The 20,118-nt window shown below is 39.3% G+C and overlaps 1 protein-coding gene across 4 annotated transcripts in view; it reads left to right on the forward strand.

Annotated features, from left to right (window-relative positions):
- Positions 1 to 20,118, forward strand: part of LOC127964259 (actin filament-associated protein 1-like 2) — a 51,255-nt gene that overhangs the window by 10,389 nt on the left and 20,748 nt on the right. For 2 of the 4 annotated variants that reach the window (XM_052564398.1, XM_052564400.1), the window contains exons 2-3: positions 4,943 to 5,080; positions 6,928 to 7,061. In XM_052564398.1, coding sequence (XP_052420358.1) covers positions 4,943 to 5,080; positions 6,928 to 7,061 — 272 coding nt within the window. Of the gene's footprint in view, positions 1 to 4,942; positions 5,081 to 6,927; positions 7,062 to 18,901; positions 19,035 to 20,118 lie in introns of those variants that run through there. The other 2 variants (XM_052564399.1, XM_052564401.1) reach the window with 2 other exon arrangements.

The following is a 20,118-nucleotide window of genomic DNA, read 5'->3' on the forward strand; positions in this document are numbered from 1 at the left end:
TGAGATGCTCAGCTCTGGGACCCTATTTGGGAAAACAGACAGTGTGAACCGAGAGCAGTGGTTTGCACAGACCAGAAGTTGAGTTTCCGTTCAAGCTCAGAAGTTTGTAGTATTGCAGTGCATTGGTGTTTAAAATAACTAACCTTGTTCTAAATGGTAACAATGGGCCGTAAAGGTAATTTCTTCTTGAGAAGTCCTCATGTTTATGAAAATATGAGATAATCCACATAATTATTACTAAATGAGATACACTTATTTATATTTATTAAAATAAAAATGTATCTCATTCACTAATAATTATTTATTTACAAACTTAATATTTTGTTGTCGAAGCTGCCGATTTTCTTTTGACTGCAGGTTTTGGTGATATTTGATTGTAAAGAAGAGTCAAAGAGACACATCCTTTGAAACAGCTCCACTTGGATCCTGTGATCCTTTCTCTGGCAGATGATAAAAGCTCGGCCTCGGATAAGGAGCCACGTTTACAGTTTTCTTCTCTCTCTGGCCCTTTGCAATTTTGACTGAATTACTTTACTGTTAGCCGGTTAAAGGGATAGTTCTCCCAAAAATTAAAATGTGATGTTTATCTGCTTACCCCCAGGGGATCCAATATATATATGACTTAGTTTCTTCAGTACACCACAAACTGAGATTTTTAACTCAAACCGTTGCAGTCTATCAGTCTTATAATGTAAGTGGATGGGAAACACAGCTAAAACATACAATAAAACAAAAACTTACACAAACAAAAACAAGTTAAACCCTGCGGCTCTTGACGATACAGTGATGTGTAAAGACACAAAACCTCCAGTCTGTCTCATCCTCATCCTCATCCTCATCCTCCTGAGCGCGCTCTCAACAGCAGGTGTGTGAGGAGGCTTCTTCTTCTTGCTTCATGGCAGATCGCAGACATATAAGTGCATTACCACAACCTATCTCTCAAATGGACCATTGACACTCTATTTACAATCTCAATTAGGAGTGTCAATGGTCCACTTAAGAGATAGGTGGCAGTAATGCATTTATAAGTCCGTGATCCACAATATAACAAGAAGAAGATGCCTCATGCTCCTGCTCAGTGTTGCCAGACGTACGATAATTACTGTGTTTGTATTAGGGATGCACGATAATATCGGCACAATATCGGTATCGGCCGATAAAAGCTTAAAATGACCATTATCGGTATCGGCCGATATGAATATTTCTGCCGATGAGCCAAACCGATATTCTCCAAGTGAAATAATTGACCTGTTTTTCAGATGTGAATGTCTGTCTACATTTGTAAAATAATAAATTTATGGTAGAATCAGTACAGAAGAGATACATGGATTTCTCTTCAGTAAAATTAAAGTTTAAATATATCAGTATATATTTGTATATATATCGATATCGGTATCGACATCGGCCAAAATTATTTTGAAAATATCGGCATATCGAATATCGGCCAAAATCTAGTATCGTGCATCCCTAGTTTGTATGATAATTTTTACCTCTGTACGATGAATGATCAATAATGAAAAAAATCACATAATGTACGATAATTTCAGAATTTATTAAAATTTAAATCATGGTAGTTGCAGTCATAGGGCTTCCTTACTCATACACGAAATCGGCTCATTACAGACACTCTAAATGCGTTCATGTGCACCTCAGGGTGTGTTAAGAATGCAGGAGAGTGCCCTGCTTTAAAGACAACGAGCACTAGTTGCGGTCCATGACAGCAAGAACCCCTTCAACATCTGGCAACACGCATTCTTCTGGTGACAGCAGCTCAGATGTGGAGTTAACTGCACCACGCAGCAACAGCTAAATTCCTTCTTCACTGGACGCTACAAAGCAAGTGTTAAAAATCATTTTGATATGTTTTAGTATGCGCCGCAATGCAGACAGTCACTGAAAATAATGGCGATAGTATTTTGTCTCACTGCTTCCGTCCAACAATTCGCCTTGTTATCTGTTGTGGTAATTTGCAGGTCTTGTCAAAATGTTGTTGGTTTAGAATAGATAAAAAACTCTTTTGCCTCGTGTACGATAATTTTCTTCCAAATACGATAATTTTGAACTTCTGATACGATACTTGGACATTTCCAATCTGGCAACACTGCTCCTGCTGCTGAGAATGTACATCAGCGCTCAGGAGGGTTCTAACAGTTCGGACAATAAGCGAATCGGAGGAAAAAAAAAAAAAAAATCTATATATATATATATAAAATTCTATGTTTTAGCCATGATTCCCATCCAATTACATTATAAGACTGACGGATTGCAACTGTTTGACTTAAAAATCTCAGTTTGTAGTTCTACTGAAGAAACAAAGTCACCTACATCTGAATGTAGGTGACTTTGGATGGACTGGATGTCCTAGGGGTAAGCAGATAAACATAAAATGTTCAGTTTTGGGGGAACTATCCCTTTAATTAGCTACCTAACATAACATTATCTCATTTGTGTTCTAGCTTAGCGAATTATTAGCCAGTTAGCCTGCTATTGTCCCTGCTGAAACAAACAAAAAAATAGAAACCATCATAGAAGTACTATATTTGTTTGGTTATAATGGAAATTGTACTGGTTTTTATGGAAACTGCAATGGTGCCTGCTGGTCTTTACTGGTATTTGGTTGCCTTCTATTTTTGATATGTTAAAACCACTCAATCCTATTGGAATATGTCCCAAAACAAACAATTTTGAGTGGTTTTAATGGTTATAAGTTGACGGTATGTAATGGTATTTGTAGTGGAAACCATAAACATTTATGTGATGGTTTCTATTGTTTTTTTTTTCATCAGGGCTATCATAATGCTATCTTCTTAATGAGCTTTGCTACAAATCCAGTTATCTTGTAAAAGGAATCGCTAATGTGATTTTTGACAATTTTTGAATTGTCAACATTTTGTGGTCAGACTTTTTCCTACAAAGAGAAGTGTTAAATGGTAAATAAATTTGCTGTTTAAGCATTTAGTATGCTCGCGTGTGCAGTAGATGGCCTCAGCGCTGACAGATCAGGACTCAACCCATTTTTAAAGGAGTAGTGAAATAACAGTACCCATGTGTTTCAGACGCGTCATACAGGTCTTTATGTGCTTCCCTACAGAGATCTCTCAAAGGTCCATTCAGCTCTATAACAACAGCTGGCCTGTGTAGAGGTCATCAAAGAGAGATCCTATATATTATGACAGACCAGTAATGTCTGACATTATGATTTAAAAAATGTTTTAATCTGAAGATACCCTTGTAAAAAAAAAAAAGATCACTTTACCATGTTTTACAAAAGTGCAATTGGTTGACCTTGCTTTTTGAACTCAATCAGGACTTCTTTACTATATATCTTCTATATGTAATTTCACTCTATGCATCTTTTCTATATGTCATTTCATAATTATTTTAATTACTTTGAATTATGTAACTGCTAAATTTCTATTGAAACTTTTACTATAAGTCATATATTTAAATATTATCATAATACACTTCAGTTAAAATTATGATGAAGCACTTTATATGTGTTTGACAACACGTTTATTTAGAAAAATCCTATTTAAAGTGACAGCACTTTTAATTTGACATTATTACAGTGTATTTTTAAAGTGTACTTGAGAGTGTTATAGTCATGAAAACATCTCTCTTTAAGTGCACGTACCTGAAAACAACCTTCTTTTTCACATGGAATATAACAGAAAAAGATGCTTTTTTAATGTTTGATAGTTTGGTCTCTAGAGATGGCTCAAGTCTCTATAGCGCAGAGTAAGTGTGCTGAATTTAAATGCCTAGACTTGGTGTCAACTTATATATGAGCAATAATAATAGTGATGCTCGTCTGAGCAAACAGCGAGGACTTTGAGAAACCGGCTGGGAGAGAGCGTTAAATGATGTGTGAGAAAGAGTGAGAGAAGATTGACTTTCAGCACAAAAGCCCACAGATGTGTGTGTGTGTGTGTGTGTGTGTGTTTGTGTGTCTGTGTAATATACACAGTGTGTGGAGTCTCTGTATGTTTACTATGGTAAGGGATTGAACAGTGGCCTGTTTGTCTATAGCCAGCATAATAAGGGCAAGACAGGGAGCAGGCCTCACTTTAAACCATTATAAAACAGGTAAAGGCCACTTTTCCACCTTTATGTCACAGCAGGATTGAAAATCTGCAGGCGTTTGCTACAATGGTAGAGATGTGTTGATTAAACCTTTACGCTGAGGCAGTAAAGGTACAGCCTCAGCGTGTGTGATGTTTGTGTGGACACGAGTCTAATGTGATGAATGGTTTGGGCTGCAGGAATACACTCTAACCTTGTTATAAAGTCACTTTACTATAACTGATAGAAAGCAGCATGACGCAGCACTTATTCAGCTGAGAGAGCAAATCAATCAGCAGTTTAGGAGTCCTCTGCTTCTGTCATAATATCAGTGTCCTGAAGAGATGATTGAAAATCTCACCTAATTCAATAAGCATGGCTATTTACTTTTGTGGTTTAATAAATTGAACACAGATCGCTCCTGGAGACACTTAGTGGTAGCTATTACAGGTTAGTCAGGTTATATGTATGTATGTGTGTGTGTGTGTGTGTGTGTGTGTGTGTATGTATGTTTATTTTTACAGTTTTTACATGTGTATTTTTTTAACTACATTACTTATAGGGAAAGCTTTAACTTTCTGCCTTTTTTAAATAAAATCATTTTTTGGAAACTTTTCATCATGCCCTCATCTGTTTTTGTGAGTTGAATTTCAGAAGTTGCAGGCAGAGACTTTAAAAAAATGAAAGCCTGTTATATAATTATCAAAATATTACTTGCAATTTAAAATAATCACATTGTAAATAAACATTAAGTAATTATAAACAGTGTCAGTGAAGAGCTTGAGAGAAAATATGGGATGTGCGTATCAAGGAGTGTAAATGTGAAACGTTTTAATTGTGTGTGTATTGATACAAAGGTCTGTTTTCTGTGATTTTGCAGTGCTGGCTCAGCTGGTTTCAGACCTGCAGGCCTTCTTGCTGGTTCTGGACAGTGAGAATCTCAGTTATATCGCTCAGGTCCAGAAAAAATCCATCTCAGAGCTGCTATATAAACTACAGGACAACAAGGACACACCAGGTGACCGCTTTATTATATAAAGTAAATTGTTTGTAATTTGTAAATTGTATATGTAAATATGCACTGCTTGTGAGATTTTTTTTTAATGTTTTTGAAGTTTGCTTACTATTTATTAGATCAAAGATCCATTCAAACCATAATATTATAAACTATTATAACAATGTCAAATAACTGTTTTCTATTTTCATATATACTCAAATGTAATTTATTCCAGTGATGCAAAGCTGTATTTTCAGCATCATTAGGGCCGTTTCATAATCAACGCGAGAAACGCGAGCAAGCAACGCGAGCGACGCTCTCCCTTTCATAATCTAAACAGTGAACGCAAGCGTCACGGGTGATGCGTGTATGCAATACACTGCTCACGCAACAGAGGGTAGTAGAGTCGGGTCACGTGATATTCAGATCACAATGGCAACTGAAGAGGAGTGTATTCTGTTGCTGATGAACTATCGTATAAATGTGGATGAATACGTATAAGTTCGCATAATTTTTCCTCTTCGCCCGCCATTGTATTCAAACCTTCTTCTTCTGTAAACACAATATACTTGAATTAATGTACAATACTTGCAATGTCGCCCCCACCGACAACGCATAGTATTGCGTGAATCGGCGCATCGCGTATCAAAAACTTGGACGACACATTTGGCTACGCACCGACGCATAATGGCGGCCGAAGTGTAACGATGCGTAGCCTCAGGGACGCGTATGTGTACAGATGCGTTGACTATGAAACGGCCCTTACACCAGACTTCAGTGTCGCATAATCCTTCAGAAATCATTAAATATACTGATTTGCTGCTCAAGAAACATTTCTGATTATTATCAATGCTGAAAACAGTTGTGCTGCTTATTTTTGTGAAAACTATGATTAATTTTTTTTTCGTGATACTTTGATGAATAGAAAGTTCAAAAGAACAGCATTTATTTCAAATAAGAATCCACCACATACATGTCTTTACTGTCCTGTTTATTCATTTTAATCTCAGTTTAAGTTAATTTAGTCTTCGCTGAGTAAAAGTGTTTGGTATGACTTTAGTATAGGGACTAATTCTTTCTATTAACTCTATTAACTCTCATATTGGCCGTTTATTAGTACTTAAAGCACATATTCTGGATGACTATATTATGCATCCCTAATGCTACCCAATACCTAAACTTAACAACTATCTTACTAACTATTAATAAACAGCAAATTAGAAGCTTAAGGCAAAAGTCTTAGTTTGGATAAGTCGAAAAAGTGTGACCAAGTGTGGAAAAAGTATTCAAAGTATATAATATATAAAAGTACATAAGATCTGAAAGGTAGTGTAAATAAGTAATGTTAACATGTTTATTGATTAAAATGATGCATTGCTACTGCATTTGTTTTTTAGTTCCTTTTTAGACAGCTTGTTTTATTTTTAGCTGGTATTTTACAGTTTTGTTGATCTTTATTTGCATTTAAACTCCACCATACAAAGAGTGCACTTTTGTTAAACATCCCTTCTGTGCACTAGCGCTGCAGCACAACTCGGACACAGCTGTCATGTTTTATATGTTTTTCAATAACTGTTGGAGATCCACCTGCGGCTGTAGAGGCTGAGCTGAACTGAGAGCGTTTATAGGATACAGAGAGTCAGTGCAGGGTCACAGAGAGTTTGAGAGGGACAGATGTTCAATTCAAAGACCGTTATTCTCATATAACCCCTTAAATATAAAAAACATCACATTACTGAAAGGACTTTTATATGTAAATGCCCATGTTATGAATGGCTAACCTCTTCATACCACAGTTTATTGCTTCACTTTGGGGTTTGGGCTCATGTCTGTTTAAATAAATGATGATGTGTGTGTTTTATGTTTAGCAGAGGATGCGGAGTACATGATTATGAACTGTCCCTCTGGAGGCCCCAGTGATCTCAGGGAAAGCCCCACTGCTGAGGATCAGTCGACGGAGGAGGCTCTTTCAGTCACCTCTACTGACCGTCTGTGGCCCGGGGTGAGTCCAGCACTCCTGCCGTCACGACTACATCATATAATAACACTCAATGAAAGCTTTATTCACACCTTATCAGCTCTAAATAGAATATTACAGTTATTTTAAGTATTTGGCTTGTCACAGAAGAGAGATTTTTGTTTTGTATGAAAGGCCGTTTACATACAAGTGAATATTATTTGAGTTGGTATGGACCCTGTTTGCATAATACACATTCCTAATCTTATCGTGCACCATTCATCTGTTCATAGTCAGTTTTCTAAAGAAGAAATGTTTGTCTTTCTAATCTTCCATCAGAATGTAATAACTGTCTCATCACGTCACCCGCCCCTCCAATCGCGTCACATAGCCTAACATATTTTACTCATTAAATATTTTGTTTTGCTCAAAAATGCATCATGTTACATTGGTGTAGTGGGCTTGGAATGCTGATGCTGATGCTAATTTCAGTGTTATTTTTATATTATATATTGTGACATTTCATCTTATTTTGTGTTAAATATTTGTACTTTCAGTGTTACTTTAATATTATTTTTGTACTATTACAATATTTATTAACATTTCAATTAGCTTTCATTTTATTTTAAAATGTTCAGTTTTCTTTTTTTTTGCTTTTCAGCTTTCATTTATTTTTATTTCTCAGTAAATATTAGTAAGTCTAATACTTCACTTAATTTTCAGTTTAAGTTTTAGTAATTTTGTGCTTGTCATTTTTTTTGTTATTACATATTTCTATTTTATATTTCTATTGACCTCTCATTTATTTTTATTTCTGTCTTAGTACTTCAACTTTTTCATTTTTAGTTAAAGTTTTGGTAATTTTGAGCTTTTGTAATTTGTATTAGTTTTTATATTTTCTATTTAGCTTTTATATATTTTTTATTTTAGTTTGAGTAATTCTATTACTTCAAGTCTTTCCACTGTATTTCAATTAATGTAAACAATTTTACTATTATTATACTACTATTATTAGTTTTAGTTCAAAATAATAATGCTGTTTAATTTTTAATTGGATTTAATGTGAAGATTTGGTCTAAAATAACCCCACAATCCTTTTTTCATACATTTAAATTCACAAAAGGATAGTGAATTAAATGAATTGAATCTGATTTCATTATTCGGCAAAAAAAAAATGAAAGCAATGTTTTTTGTGTTGTAAATGAATCACGTACTTAACTGTCCTTAATATAAATCAGACCACATTCACTGTATTGCACAAATAGAAAGTCAGATTATATAAAAACATTTTATATAAACCATTTTTCCTAAAATTGATTTAACAATGTTTTCATGCCATGACCACAGCGGTGGAAACATTTAGCCATAAGGACTCTCTAGATTGTCTCATCAATATAACCCTTACGGACCAATCAGCATCCAGGGCAGGATATATTCATTTTATAAAACAAAATCTATGTTAAAGTAGTTTGATTGTAACTCTGAACTCTCACTTACAGGCAGGCCAGATCTGACCAGAGGCTTTGATGAATGAAAGAGTTATTGTTTAACTGCGGAAGTGGTATTACTAGCATAAGTCATATGCTTGTTTCTTTTATCAGCCTGAGGTAGCTATAGTTAACAGATACTTTTCTATGCATATGTAGCTTTGCAAAACAACATTGTGGCATATGCCAGCATTGTGTGAATGGACAGCATTAAAGGCTGTTTTATGTGCATGTGGATGTTTGAATCACAGCGGAGAATTCCAGAAATGCATTATAATGAAATTCAGCCCAGTAACAGTGCAAACAACACGGTGTCAAGGTCTTAGTGTATGAATGGGTCGTGTGACGACAACAAGATATCAAAAATAACATTCCAGTGGTTCCCCCTTGAGTGATTCATGGTGAAAAACGATAGCAGCATTTGCACAATCCAAATTATGAGTGAAATGAAAAAGAGTAGAGGATTGTGTTGTGTGCCAGCCGTGAATGCACTAATATGTATTAGTTTCAACTAAGCAACATTTTAGGGCTTTTATTTTGTAGTTACGTACAAAGGGTCTAAAAATGTACATTTACCCAGTGCCAAATGTGAATAAAAATGGGTTGTGGTGAGTAAATAAAATACCAGTTTATCATTTAACTTTATCAGGAATTGCAGTGAAATACATAGTTAAAAAAAGAAGACTTTAGTTAATTACTATTTGTGTCACGACTGATATCTTCTAACAGCTTTTATTGCACTCTGTATGGTGCATTGTGTTATTTGGTTTGTTTGTTTGTTTGTTGCTTTGGCCAATATGACAGCTGTCTGGGATTTTGGCTGGTCATGTGATCTGAACATTTGCCCTCCCCATATAGAAATGTAATATATTACACATATTGCCCTAAATCTAAAAAGAACAACATATACATATCTGTCTTTTATATCAATATGTATTGACATACATTCATTTTAGCATGTATATACATGCACATGACATATATGTCCAAAAATGCATTATGCATATAAATGCATGATATAAATATATACACTCTAAAGATCTCTAATGCATCTACTATGAAGTATTTTTAGGGGCTGGTAAAATTAATGGTGCCTGGAACTAAATTGTCATGCTTTCCCCGGGCCCAATAATTACCCTGTATTTTTGAGTACCTTAGTGGGCCCCTGCAGTGACAGGGCCTGGGACAGTCCCAACTACTGACTGTGATGTGCCTCTATATGTTTGACATTTGTTAGGGATATAGATGTAACATCATGAGCAGTCAGTACACTAGTGTTTGATGGTGTTGTAATGTATACTACAGTGTGTGCTTGCGCTGTGATGTGTATTTTAAGAGACACTAGCTCTATGGCCTTAATAACAGGGCAGATGGGCCAGCTGCACACTAGCGGTTACGAGGCCCAGAGCGCTGGGCTGGAGCAGGGCTTGTGTTGTGGCCACCTGATGAGCATCTCCCAGCTTCAGCGCAGCCTCACTGTGGTCTTGCCCCCTCATCTCACCCAAGGGTTGAGCAGGGCACGGGGTCAGAGGTCAAATCCTGCCTCGTAACTAGAGCCCGACCGATATATCGGCCGGCCGATATTATCGGCCGATATGAGCTAATTGCATTTAAATCGGCATCGGCGTTTATAACGGCCGATGAAACATGAAAAAACAGAGTCTCATGCTTCACTCATGTTATGAGTGTTGCATACTTTGCCCACCAGAGGGCGGTCTGCAACTCCAGAGTTGACAACAGCGCCAGAAATTCACTACAGAAGGACAGCCAAGCCACCCAGGTGAGTCTGTCATTCGTCATGTGAAATGATTGTAGATTTAGTTCATACACTGTATATAAAAACGGTGTGGTAGTTCTAGCTAACGGTCCTATCATTATCACTTCTAAATATTCTGCAACATCACTTACAGCCGCTCATGCATTGCTATATTAGATTAGCCACAAAGCTAATACCATGTTTATTAGTGGAAGAGCGCGAACGTTAATAAGAGGTCAAACTATAACGTTAGCATTTAAATTATTCTTATTCTATTGCGGTGTGTTTCCCACATAATGACCGCGTAATGGTCCTTTCACACAGGACGCGGTATGCTGGGTTCAGCGTTGCCCTTCAGATACAACGCGATTTGCGCTGCGCTGCGCTATGGCGTTGGCGGAGTTTTAATAGTCTGTTGTTCCTCCTTTCGGTCAGCAGCAAACATGTATCTGTCCCGTTGTAAGAAGCGAGCGATAGCGCTAGTCCAGCTGATGATAATTAAGAGAGAAGCAAGGAAGAGAAGGCTACCCTCAGGTCCAGAGCACAATTTGGTGAATTCAGGCTGGTTATGTTACTCTAACGCTAATATAGCTTCCTTTTTAGCAGGCCCCTTAAATGCTTGCTATTAAATTGTTTGAAGGTGGTGCTTCTCAAAATTGACAGCGGTGTGTTCATGACACTAACGTTAACCATTCAACTTCGAATTGATTCCGTAATCTTCCGGTAACAGTAGGCTAACTTTACGTTCGCCAGCGCATGACGATGTTTTGATTCAGACTGCACAAAGAGAAGAGGAGAAGATAAACGGGTCCGTTGTGAATGTGTCTGTGAGAGCAAATATAGTGTAGTTACAGTAACTACAGTAGGTGCGTAAGAAATGATTAAACCAGAGGGGACATGTAAATAAATGTGAGCTGAACACGCGCTTTTTTTTTTTTTTTTTTTTACATATTGTTTCAAAGCAGCTTTACAGACATAACAGGAAAATGTTGAAATAATATAGTTAAATATAAGTAGGTAATACCTATTGCTTGACAAATAAAAAAAAATATAAATTTCTCATTTTTGCCTATGTAGGAGATCCCTGTTTATTATTATTATAATTCTAATGATGACATGAGTAATGATACATGGTGATATTATTAATACACATGCTTATTCTTTCTCTGTCTCTCTTTCTGCCTACAGATACCTGAAAAAGGTGAATGCTGTAGCAGCAAAGTGTGGGACTACTTCTGCAAATACTTTAACTTTAGTATTATAATTTATTTACAGTACACACACAGACTGTTAAAACCAGCTTCAGCTGGAAGAAAGTAAAAGTGTTAAATGTTTAAAACCAGACTGTTTTTTGATCATTAAAAAATATATACTTTTGATGTGCAATTGTTTAGTCATTGAGACCGTAATCTAAGGCTTTTTTTTTTTTTTACATAAATCCCTTCTGGAAAATGGTTTATACAGCCCACATACATAGAACAGGTAGATATTTTGCTATTGAATGTTGTGGAAGTGCAGTTTATAGGAAATGGGTCTAATATCCAGTTTATTTTCAAAATCAAAATATCGGCTTATAAATCGGCTATTTTCGAGTTAATATCGGCATCGGCATCGGCCCCCAAAAATCCATATCGGTCGGGCTCTACTCGTAACCAAAGTTTTTCAAGTAGGCAACCACATATAAACAACAGTGATGGGAAGAACTGAAAAAGAAGAGCAGCGCTGGAGGAAGAAACACTATGAAAACAAACTCGTAAGAAGACAGTGTAGTTATAGTGGGGCCACATTAGTGAAATCTGTGAAAGTGCGTGATCAATTCAAACCTGTTGCGAAATCGGCATTGGGAAATATTCCGCTTTCACGCAAAATTCCCAATCGAGTAAAGATTCCTGTTGAAATGCCTAGTTGTTCCCCAGTGAAAATGTGCCAAATAATGGTAAATGTGACTTTAGAGTTACCTTTGTTAAATTGTGGTTAGTTGCATAAGATGATGTCCTTCCACTAAATCTTCAGAATAAAAAACACTGTTTCCTCTTTCGGACAGAATAGGTTTAATTACAGTTTTTCTCAGTTGCTTTGGTACATTTCTCAAGTCATCCTTGAGATTTGCAAAACAGTAAGTGCATTTCTCAAAACAACTCGTACAAATAGCAAAACACAATGAATTACCTGCTAAAGCCAGTCTCTTGCTCAAAATCCTTAGTTCATCTCTCAAAAATAAATATGTGTGTCAATGAACATGTCAGTGCCATCAGAATGACTAGTCCTTGTGTCATAGTTTCGGATAAGACAGTCAAATTCCTTAGTCATGTTGTCAATATAACTGATGTATGTTCTGATGTAAACTACTGTATTGAACAGTATGCCATATGCTTATGTATGCCATATATCCATTTCAAAAGTAAACTTTTAAAAATTACTTTATGTGGGATATTGATTGAAAGAGACTGGATAGAATTCCCAGTTACACTTTTACTAGTGGTCTGACCAAAAATAATAATAATAAATAAATAAATAAATAAATCCTTTACAATGTTTTTTGTGATATAGAAAAGGAAAAGGAAATATGGGCACAAAGATGAAAATAAGTCAATTTTCAGAATTTGTAACTCTTGTGTTGTCCTCTGTCTATTCAGTATATGCTTTCCAACTGAAGATTCATAAGATGAACCTTTGAGCTATTTCAGAGAAATGGTTTATCATTGGTTTATCATCTACATTCTCTTCATTACTCAAGATTCACTTGCACAATTCATGCCTAATTGACAAAAAGTCTAATAATAATGTGTAAAAATAAAAACTGCAGATACATGTGCGTAATGAATTGCATGAATGTACATAAGCAATTGCAACTTGTTCAAAAGAATGAGAAACTGGTTTTGTGATGTGTATAAATGAATAGATGATGTGGAGGTTGTAAATGTAGTTTTGAGAATTTCATTTCTGATTTTATATATAATATAAAATCCTTTGCACTGTGTTATTAGCGTTAGATGCTATTTACACCATGTTATTTAGTGTTATTTTAGTTAGTTTTTTTTCTTCGTAATTTAAATTAGATTAAAATAATATTTCTACTTTCACTTAAATTTTAATCTTCACTTTATAGTTTGTGATTTTGTTGTATTTTAGTAATTTTGCCTAGTTTTCTGTCTTTATAGTTTTAGTTTTTAGTTATTTTAGCACTTAAAGTTAAACTAAATGAATAATTAATTTAACATGATCAGTTTCATTTATTTTATAAAACACAATTCATAAGGCACTATTACTGTCAAAATTTTTATGAATAACTAAACTGCTAAAGTTTTGTTAAATTTACTTGATTATTAAAATGTAATTAGACCATTAAAACAAAATTTAAATGTAAAATGCACTATTTTGCGGGAAAAAAAAAACATTAAATGAAAAAGAAAAAGTAAAATTTGGGCAGAAATAATCATAAATAATTAGTTATGTAGACTATATTTGTTATGTTTTACTATTTATTTATTTCATTTCTTAGCATTCATGATGACCGTGACATGAAATGTACATATGTGCTCGATAGTGTCTTTAAAATTACAAATTTTTAGTTCTCTGACAAATAACAGCACTTGAGTAAATAAAGACATTTTTAGATTAAAGGTTCCTCCAATGATGTCAATGTATTTCCTCTGCTCTGTTTTCGTCTAACAACCAACATGGACATTTCTAGATCACAGCAATTAAGTGCAATAGGAAGTTCACCTAATTCCAGGACCCTGAGCGAAATCAAAAGCCTGTTTGAAAAAGATTGAGGGGGAGGAAGTGAGGGGGGCGGGCCCTATCTTTAACAGGAAATGCCATGTTTAAGCGAGAGGCCCGGTTCGGCGACCCAAAGCTGCTTTGTGATTGGCTGGAAGGGAAGCGGAGGGGAGGAAGAGGACTTTGGGAGGATAATTATTGCTGTCTACGTGAGAGAGGACAGTGATTGAGTGATAGAGAGATGGACTGATAGAAGAACCGCACAGAGGGAAGAAAGACGGATGGTGCGAGGAGGATCTCTTGGAAGATGTGGGAGGGATGAGGTCACCCACTAAGTGTGCGCCAAAATCCTGGGGTTTCATGCCAATCAGATGATCACAGTCCTGAGAGCGTTTGCACTCTGAGCTTGTAGATTGGGCACAGTTGTGGCCGTTTGACAAGTGGGAGCATGGAGTATATACTGTACTCACGAGCAGAGAAACTAATCAAAGATGTTCATCATTTACATAGTAGCTCATTAGTCATATAATAGTAGTAGAAATCTACTATTTATTTATTTATTTTAACCCTATTTTCTTAAAAACTTGTTTCTGCGATCTTCTTATATAACATTTATATTATATACAAGTAATATCTTTAAGTCAAGTCAAATCACCTTTATTTATATAGCACTTTAAACAAAATACATTGCGTCAAAGTAACTGAACAACATTCATTAGGAAAACAGTGTGTCAATAATGCAAAATAGTTAAAGGCAGTTCATCATTGAATTCAGTGATGGAAGAGAGCCTGGAGAAAAAGGTAGATAGGATCGCTCCAAGGGAACCGAGAGTGGAGGCCGCCGCCGCCTCCTCCGCCTCAGGGGAACTGTGAGCGGACGCCTCAGGAGCAGGGTTTTTAATTAACTTTTTTGATCACCAGCCAATATGGCTGGTAACTTTCTAAAGTTACCAGCCAATCAGAATTTCCACTAGCCATTTTTTTTTAAATAACATAAATTATTATTAGAGTGCCACTGAATGCATTTGATCATTTTATTAACATTGTTGGCATGAAAAACACATATAAAGTACAATGCATACAACAAAATATACACTGACTCAAATTTAAAATTATTAGTTCACACCACAAAATAGCTTGTTTTGTTTTTTCTTTCGCGTAACTTACATGCAGCAATCCTGAAAAAGCATTATGACATTCATGACCCATCAGTCATTGGCATTAAATTTTCTTTTCTTTGTTTCTCTGTCGATATCCTCATCCCCTGCCTCGTTCCTCTTTTTGCCCCCAGAAATCTGTCCCAACCACTGCTGCATTTAGTTTAATCCTAAAGTGAAAGTTAATTTTTTTTCTTTAATAGCTAACTCCCTCCTCTTTCAGTCTATGCTCTCTGCTCTGGCCCCATTCGTTCTTCTTCCTTGTGTTTTCTGATGGACGCTCTATTTGTTTCTATGTTTTTTCGCCAAACACCCGCCAAAATGAATTTTGTTATTCAAGTGTTAATTTAGAACCCTGCTCAGGAGGGTCGTGAGCAGACGCTGCCGCCACGGGAGGGTTGTGAGTGGACGCCGTCGCCTCAGGGAAATCGTGAGCGGACGCCGGCGCCTCGGGGAAATCGTGAGCGGACGCCGGCGCCTCTGGGAAATCATGAGCGGACACCGGCACCTCGGGAGAATCGTGAACGGACACCTGCGCCTCGGGGAAATCGTGAGCGGACACCGGCGCCTCGGGGGAATCTTGAGCGGACGCCCGCGCCTCGGGGGAATCGTGAGCGGACACCGGCGCCTCGGGGAAATCGTGAGCGGACGCCGGCGCTTCGGGGAAATCGTGAGCGGACGCCGGCGCCTCGGGAGAATCGTGAGCGGACACCGGCGCCTCGGGGAAATCTTTAGCGGACACCGGCGCCTCGGGGGAATCGTGAGCGGACGCCGGCGCCTCAGGGAAATCGTGAGCGGACGCAGGCGCCTCGGGGGAATCGTTAGCGGACACCGGCGCTTCGGGGAAATCGTGAGCGGACGCCGGCGCCTCGGGAGAATCGTGAGCGGACACCGGCGCCTCGGGGAAATCTTTAGCGGACACCGGCGCCTCGGGGGAATCGTGAGCGGACACCGGCGCCTCAGGGAAATCGTGAGCGGACGCAGGCGCCTCGGGGGAATCGTTAGCGGACACCGGCGCCTCGGGGGAATCGTGAGTGGACACCGGCGCCTCGGGAGAATCGTGGGTGGACACCAGTGCCTCAGGGAAATCGTGAGCGGACGCCGGCGCCTCGGGGGAATCGTGAGCGGACATCGGCGCCTCGGGAAAATCGTGAGCGGACACCAGCGCCTCAGGGAAATCGTGAGCGGACGCAGGCGCCTCGGGGGAATCGTGAGCAGATGCCGGCGCCTCGGGGGAATCGTGAGCAGACACAGGCGCCTCAGGGAAATCGTGATCGGACACCGGTGCCTCGGGAGAATCGTGAGCGGACACCGGCGCTTCAGGGAAATTGTGAGCGGACACCTGCGCCTCGGGGGAATCGTGAGCGAACTGGGACCAAATGCAGGGAAAATATATTTTAATGAAACAAAAGGCCAACACGGCAAAACCAAAACAGAAACAGATAACCAGGACATGGGCAGAAGCAGTAGAAAAGCAAGACACTAGTACCAGGAACCACAGCATACACAGACAACAATTAATACAGCCAGACAGAGTGGTGTGTGAGACGAGAATATATAGTCCATGACAATGAGCAACAGCGGAGTATGTGATTGAGAGATAGGTGTGTGGTGTGAAGGTAAATGAGTCCGAGAGCAAGGGAGAAACATAGGTGTAGCAACTAAAACAATGATGAGGTGACAAGATAGGCGGGGTAAGAAAAGAGACAGGACAAAGCACATGGCACCAAACAAACACAAAACTCACATAAGACAGTGACAGAAAGACAGAAGACTGTGACAGTATATTATATAAAAATATATATAAGAAAATATCTATTATTTTCATTATTTAAAAAAAATGTTTACCAGAATAAAACAAAAAACACTAATATTTAAAATAATTCAATTTAAATTTGTAGGTATCTCAACATTATAATGTACAGTTCAAAAATAAGAAAAATTACATTTAGGTATTTGATAAATATTACATTTAACTGTGTTATTGAATTATTGTGGTTATATTAAACTTAAACTTAGAGTGATAGATAGATAGATGGATAGATGGCCAAAAATGACTGCATTTCTTTCAGTCATTCCTCACGTCAGGTGGGTTTGTGTGTGTCTGTGTGGGTCATTAAGAGGTGGGGGTTTACAGGCTTAGATTGGTTCCTCCTGTGCTTCATGAGGTAATTTAACAAGCCCAATTTGGCAGGTTTAAAATTACTTGCATGTTTAAGTATGTGTGTTTGCCTGTGTGATGGCGGCACATGCTCTCTTCGTTCAGTTTTATAATGGTTCATGTGAGACAGAGTTGTGGAATGTGCAGTGAATGTTTTATAGCCTTAGTGAGCATTCAAGACCCCTCCTGTCTCTGCCAACCATCATAACAGGACCACAAACCTTTTTACTTTCTCTTTTGTCACGATTTTTGCTTCTCCAAACACTGACACATAATCTGCAGTGATGCATTTCTAAGGAATGGTGGTTTGCTCCCTCTTTAAAGTCAAAATGGTCTGCAGACTGCAATTCACATTGACTCATTTCTTCATGTTTCTTTTCTAGCCTCATACATTCTTGGTTCTTATCATTTTTGATCCTTTTAGCTTTTGGCATCCCATACAAATGAGTTCCATTCCTGCATCTAAATTTCTTTTTTTGGTCTCTATCCCTTGTTCCCTCACGTGCTCGTGAACTCACAAAAACTCCTTTCATCTTTCATTCACAGATATGTATCTGATCCCCAGAGCTGTGTAGACTTTGTTCTCAAACACAGCCATGCCTCCCCCAGCAGCCAGAGGAGAGAGAGGAACAGATAAAAGAGAAACACTCAGAAAAGATGTAATTAACATTCTAAAATTCTTCAGTCAAACACCCACCTTCCAGCATACAGACACTGAACTGAAGATAGAATATAAAGGGATCATTAACACACTTCAAGTCAGTCCGTTTCTATTACAGATGTCTGCTGGCATGGAAATCAAAACGCACAAGGAATATATAAATCAAAAGAGTACTTTAATTATCACGGGAGACAAGGGCACAACAAACACAAATCTTCAAACATAAGATATAACATTCCATTCACATCAATAGCTGACAAGGAGGAACTAAACAGACAGGGTTTATAAACACAAGGAAAGTAATCAGGGGAATGGAAACAGGTGGGGATTAATCAATTAACAAAACGAGGAATGGAACATGACCAAAATAGGGAAACACAAAAGGAACAGAAAGTCCATGATCGTGACAGTTCGCTACCTCCCGGAATGATGCGTCCTCACACTGAAAGAGACAGTCAAGCAGAGGGAGGCTGGGGGTTCAGGAGGCTGGCGTGGGGAAGGCAAGGGGCAGGCAACGAAGGAGCATGGAGCCAGAGTGGAGTGGATGGAGGGAGGAGCCAGGGAGGAGCCGGAGCAGTAGAAGCCAGATGGTCATCCAGAGACCAGCCAAGATGATGACTCATGGGGAAGTCGACGGCGGGAGGAGCCATGGTGGAGGAGGAGCCCAGGTTGGAGCCAAGCAGATGGAGAGCCAGGCTGAAGCAAAGGATCCGGAGGTCCAAGGCAGCGCTGAAGGAGTCTTAGGGATGGAGGTGGAGCCGGAGGGAAGAAGGAGCCTGACAGAGCTGGTGGGATGGAGTGACGAGGTGAAGCCAGAGGAGTGAAGTCCTGAAGCGGCAGATGGTCGACGACTGACCAAGGCGGAGCCAGAGGGACGGTGGAGCTGGTGGGATGATGGGCCATGTTGGAGATGAGGGAGCTAGGTGCCAAGGCAGAGCCGCTAAGTTGAAGGACCGAGGTTGAGTCCATTGCTCGGAGGCTGGAGGCGGAGACAGGGAATCCTCTCGCCAAGGCAGTGCAGGAGACTGGAAGTCCCGCAGCGAATCATCAGGCCCAGATGGCACTGACTGAAGGTGAGCTGTGGGACTGACTGGCACCGTCGGAGATGGGGATGAGGAACTGACTGGTCTAGGAGGAGGCGGGAGAGGGAGGCTGGGAGGGAACACAGGAGATTCAGGGCTGGACGGAGCCAGCAGAGACAATTAAATCCATCTGGAAGACTTCTATAAGTTCCTCAAAATATCCAGAAACCAAATACAGCTCACCCTCAGAGGTGGGAGTGTGGGCGGGGCTTCCCTCCAAGCCCCCAATTTCCACTAAAACTCCCTCAGGAACGGACGATGTAGCCAGCTCACATGCTTGGTCTGATACTGATCGGGGCTCAGACTCCATTTCAATGATCGGCTCCCCCAGGGAGTGCAGGGGGGTTTCTCCTGAAGTCCACGATCATCTCCACTGTTTTGAGCATGTTAAGCTCCAGGTTGTTGAGAGTGCACCAGACAGCCAGCTCTTTAACCTCCTGTCTGTAAGCAGACTCATCAACGTCCTGAATGAGGCCGATGAGTGTGGTGTCGTCTGCAAACTTCAGGAGCTTGACAGAGGGGTCCTTAGATGTGCAATCATCAGTGTACAGGGCGAAGAGCAGTGGGGAGAGGATAGGTCTGTCTAGGTGTTGCAGAACATAATGCAGTCCGATGTTTACTGCATCGTCCACAGACCTGTTTGCTCTGTAGGCAAACTGAAGAGGATCCAGCAAGGGCCCAGTGATGTCCTTCAGGTGGCCCAGCACCAGTTTCTCAAATGACTTCATGACTACAGACGTTAGAGCCACAGGCCTGTAGTCATTTAGTCCTGTAATTTTGGTTTTCTTAGGGATGGGAATGATGGTGGAGCGTTTGAAGCATGAAGGGACTTCGCACAGCTCCAGCGATCTGTTGAAAATCCGTGTGAAGATGGGGGCCAGCTGGTCAGCACAGGATTTTAGACAGGCTGGTGTAACACAATCTGGGCCCGGTGCTTTTTTCCTTTTCTGCTTCCAGAAGACCTGGCGCACCGCATCCTCGCTGATCTGAATTGCAGGTGTGGGGGAGAGGGGGGATGCAGGAGGTGAGAATGATGAGAGTGCTTGATTGGAGAGGTGTTCAGGATGGGTTGCAG

This window comes from Carassius gibelio, chromosome B8 (genome assembly GCF_023724105.1).
Source record: "Carassius gibelio isolate Cgi1373 ecotype wild population from Czech Republic chromosome B8, carGib1.2-hapl.c, whole genome shotgun sequence".
Classification (NCBI taxonomy): Eukaryota; Metazoa; Chordata; class Actinopteri; order Cypriniformes; family Cyprinidae; genus Carassius; species Carassius gibelio.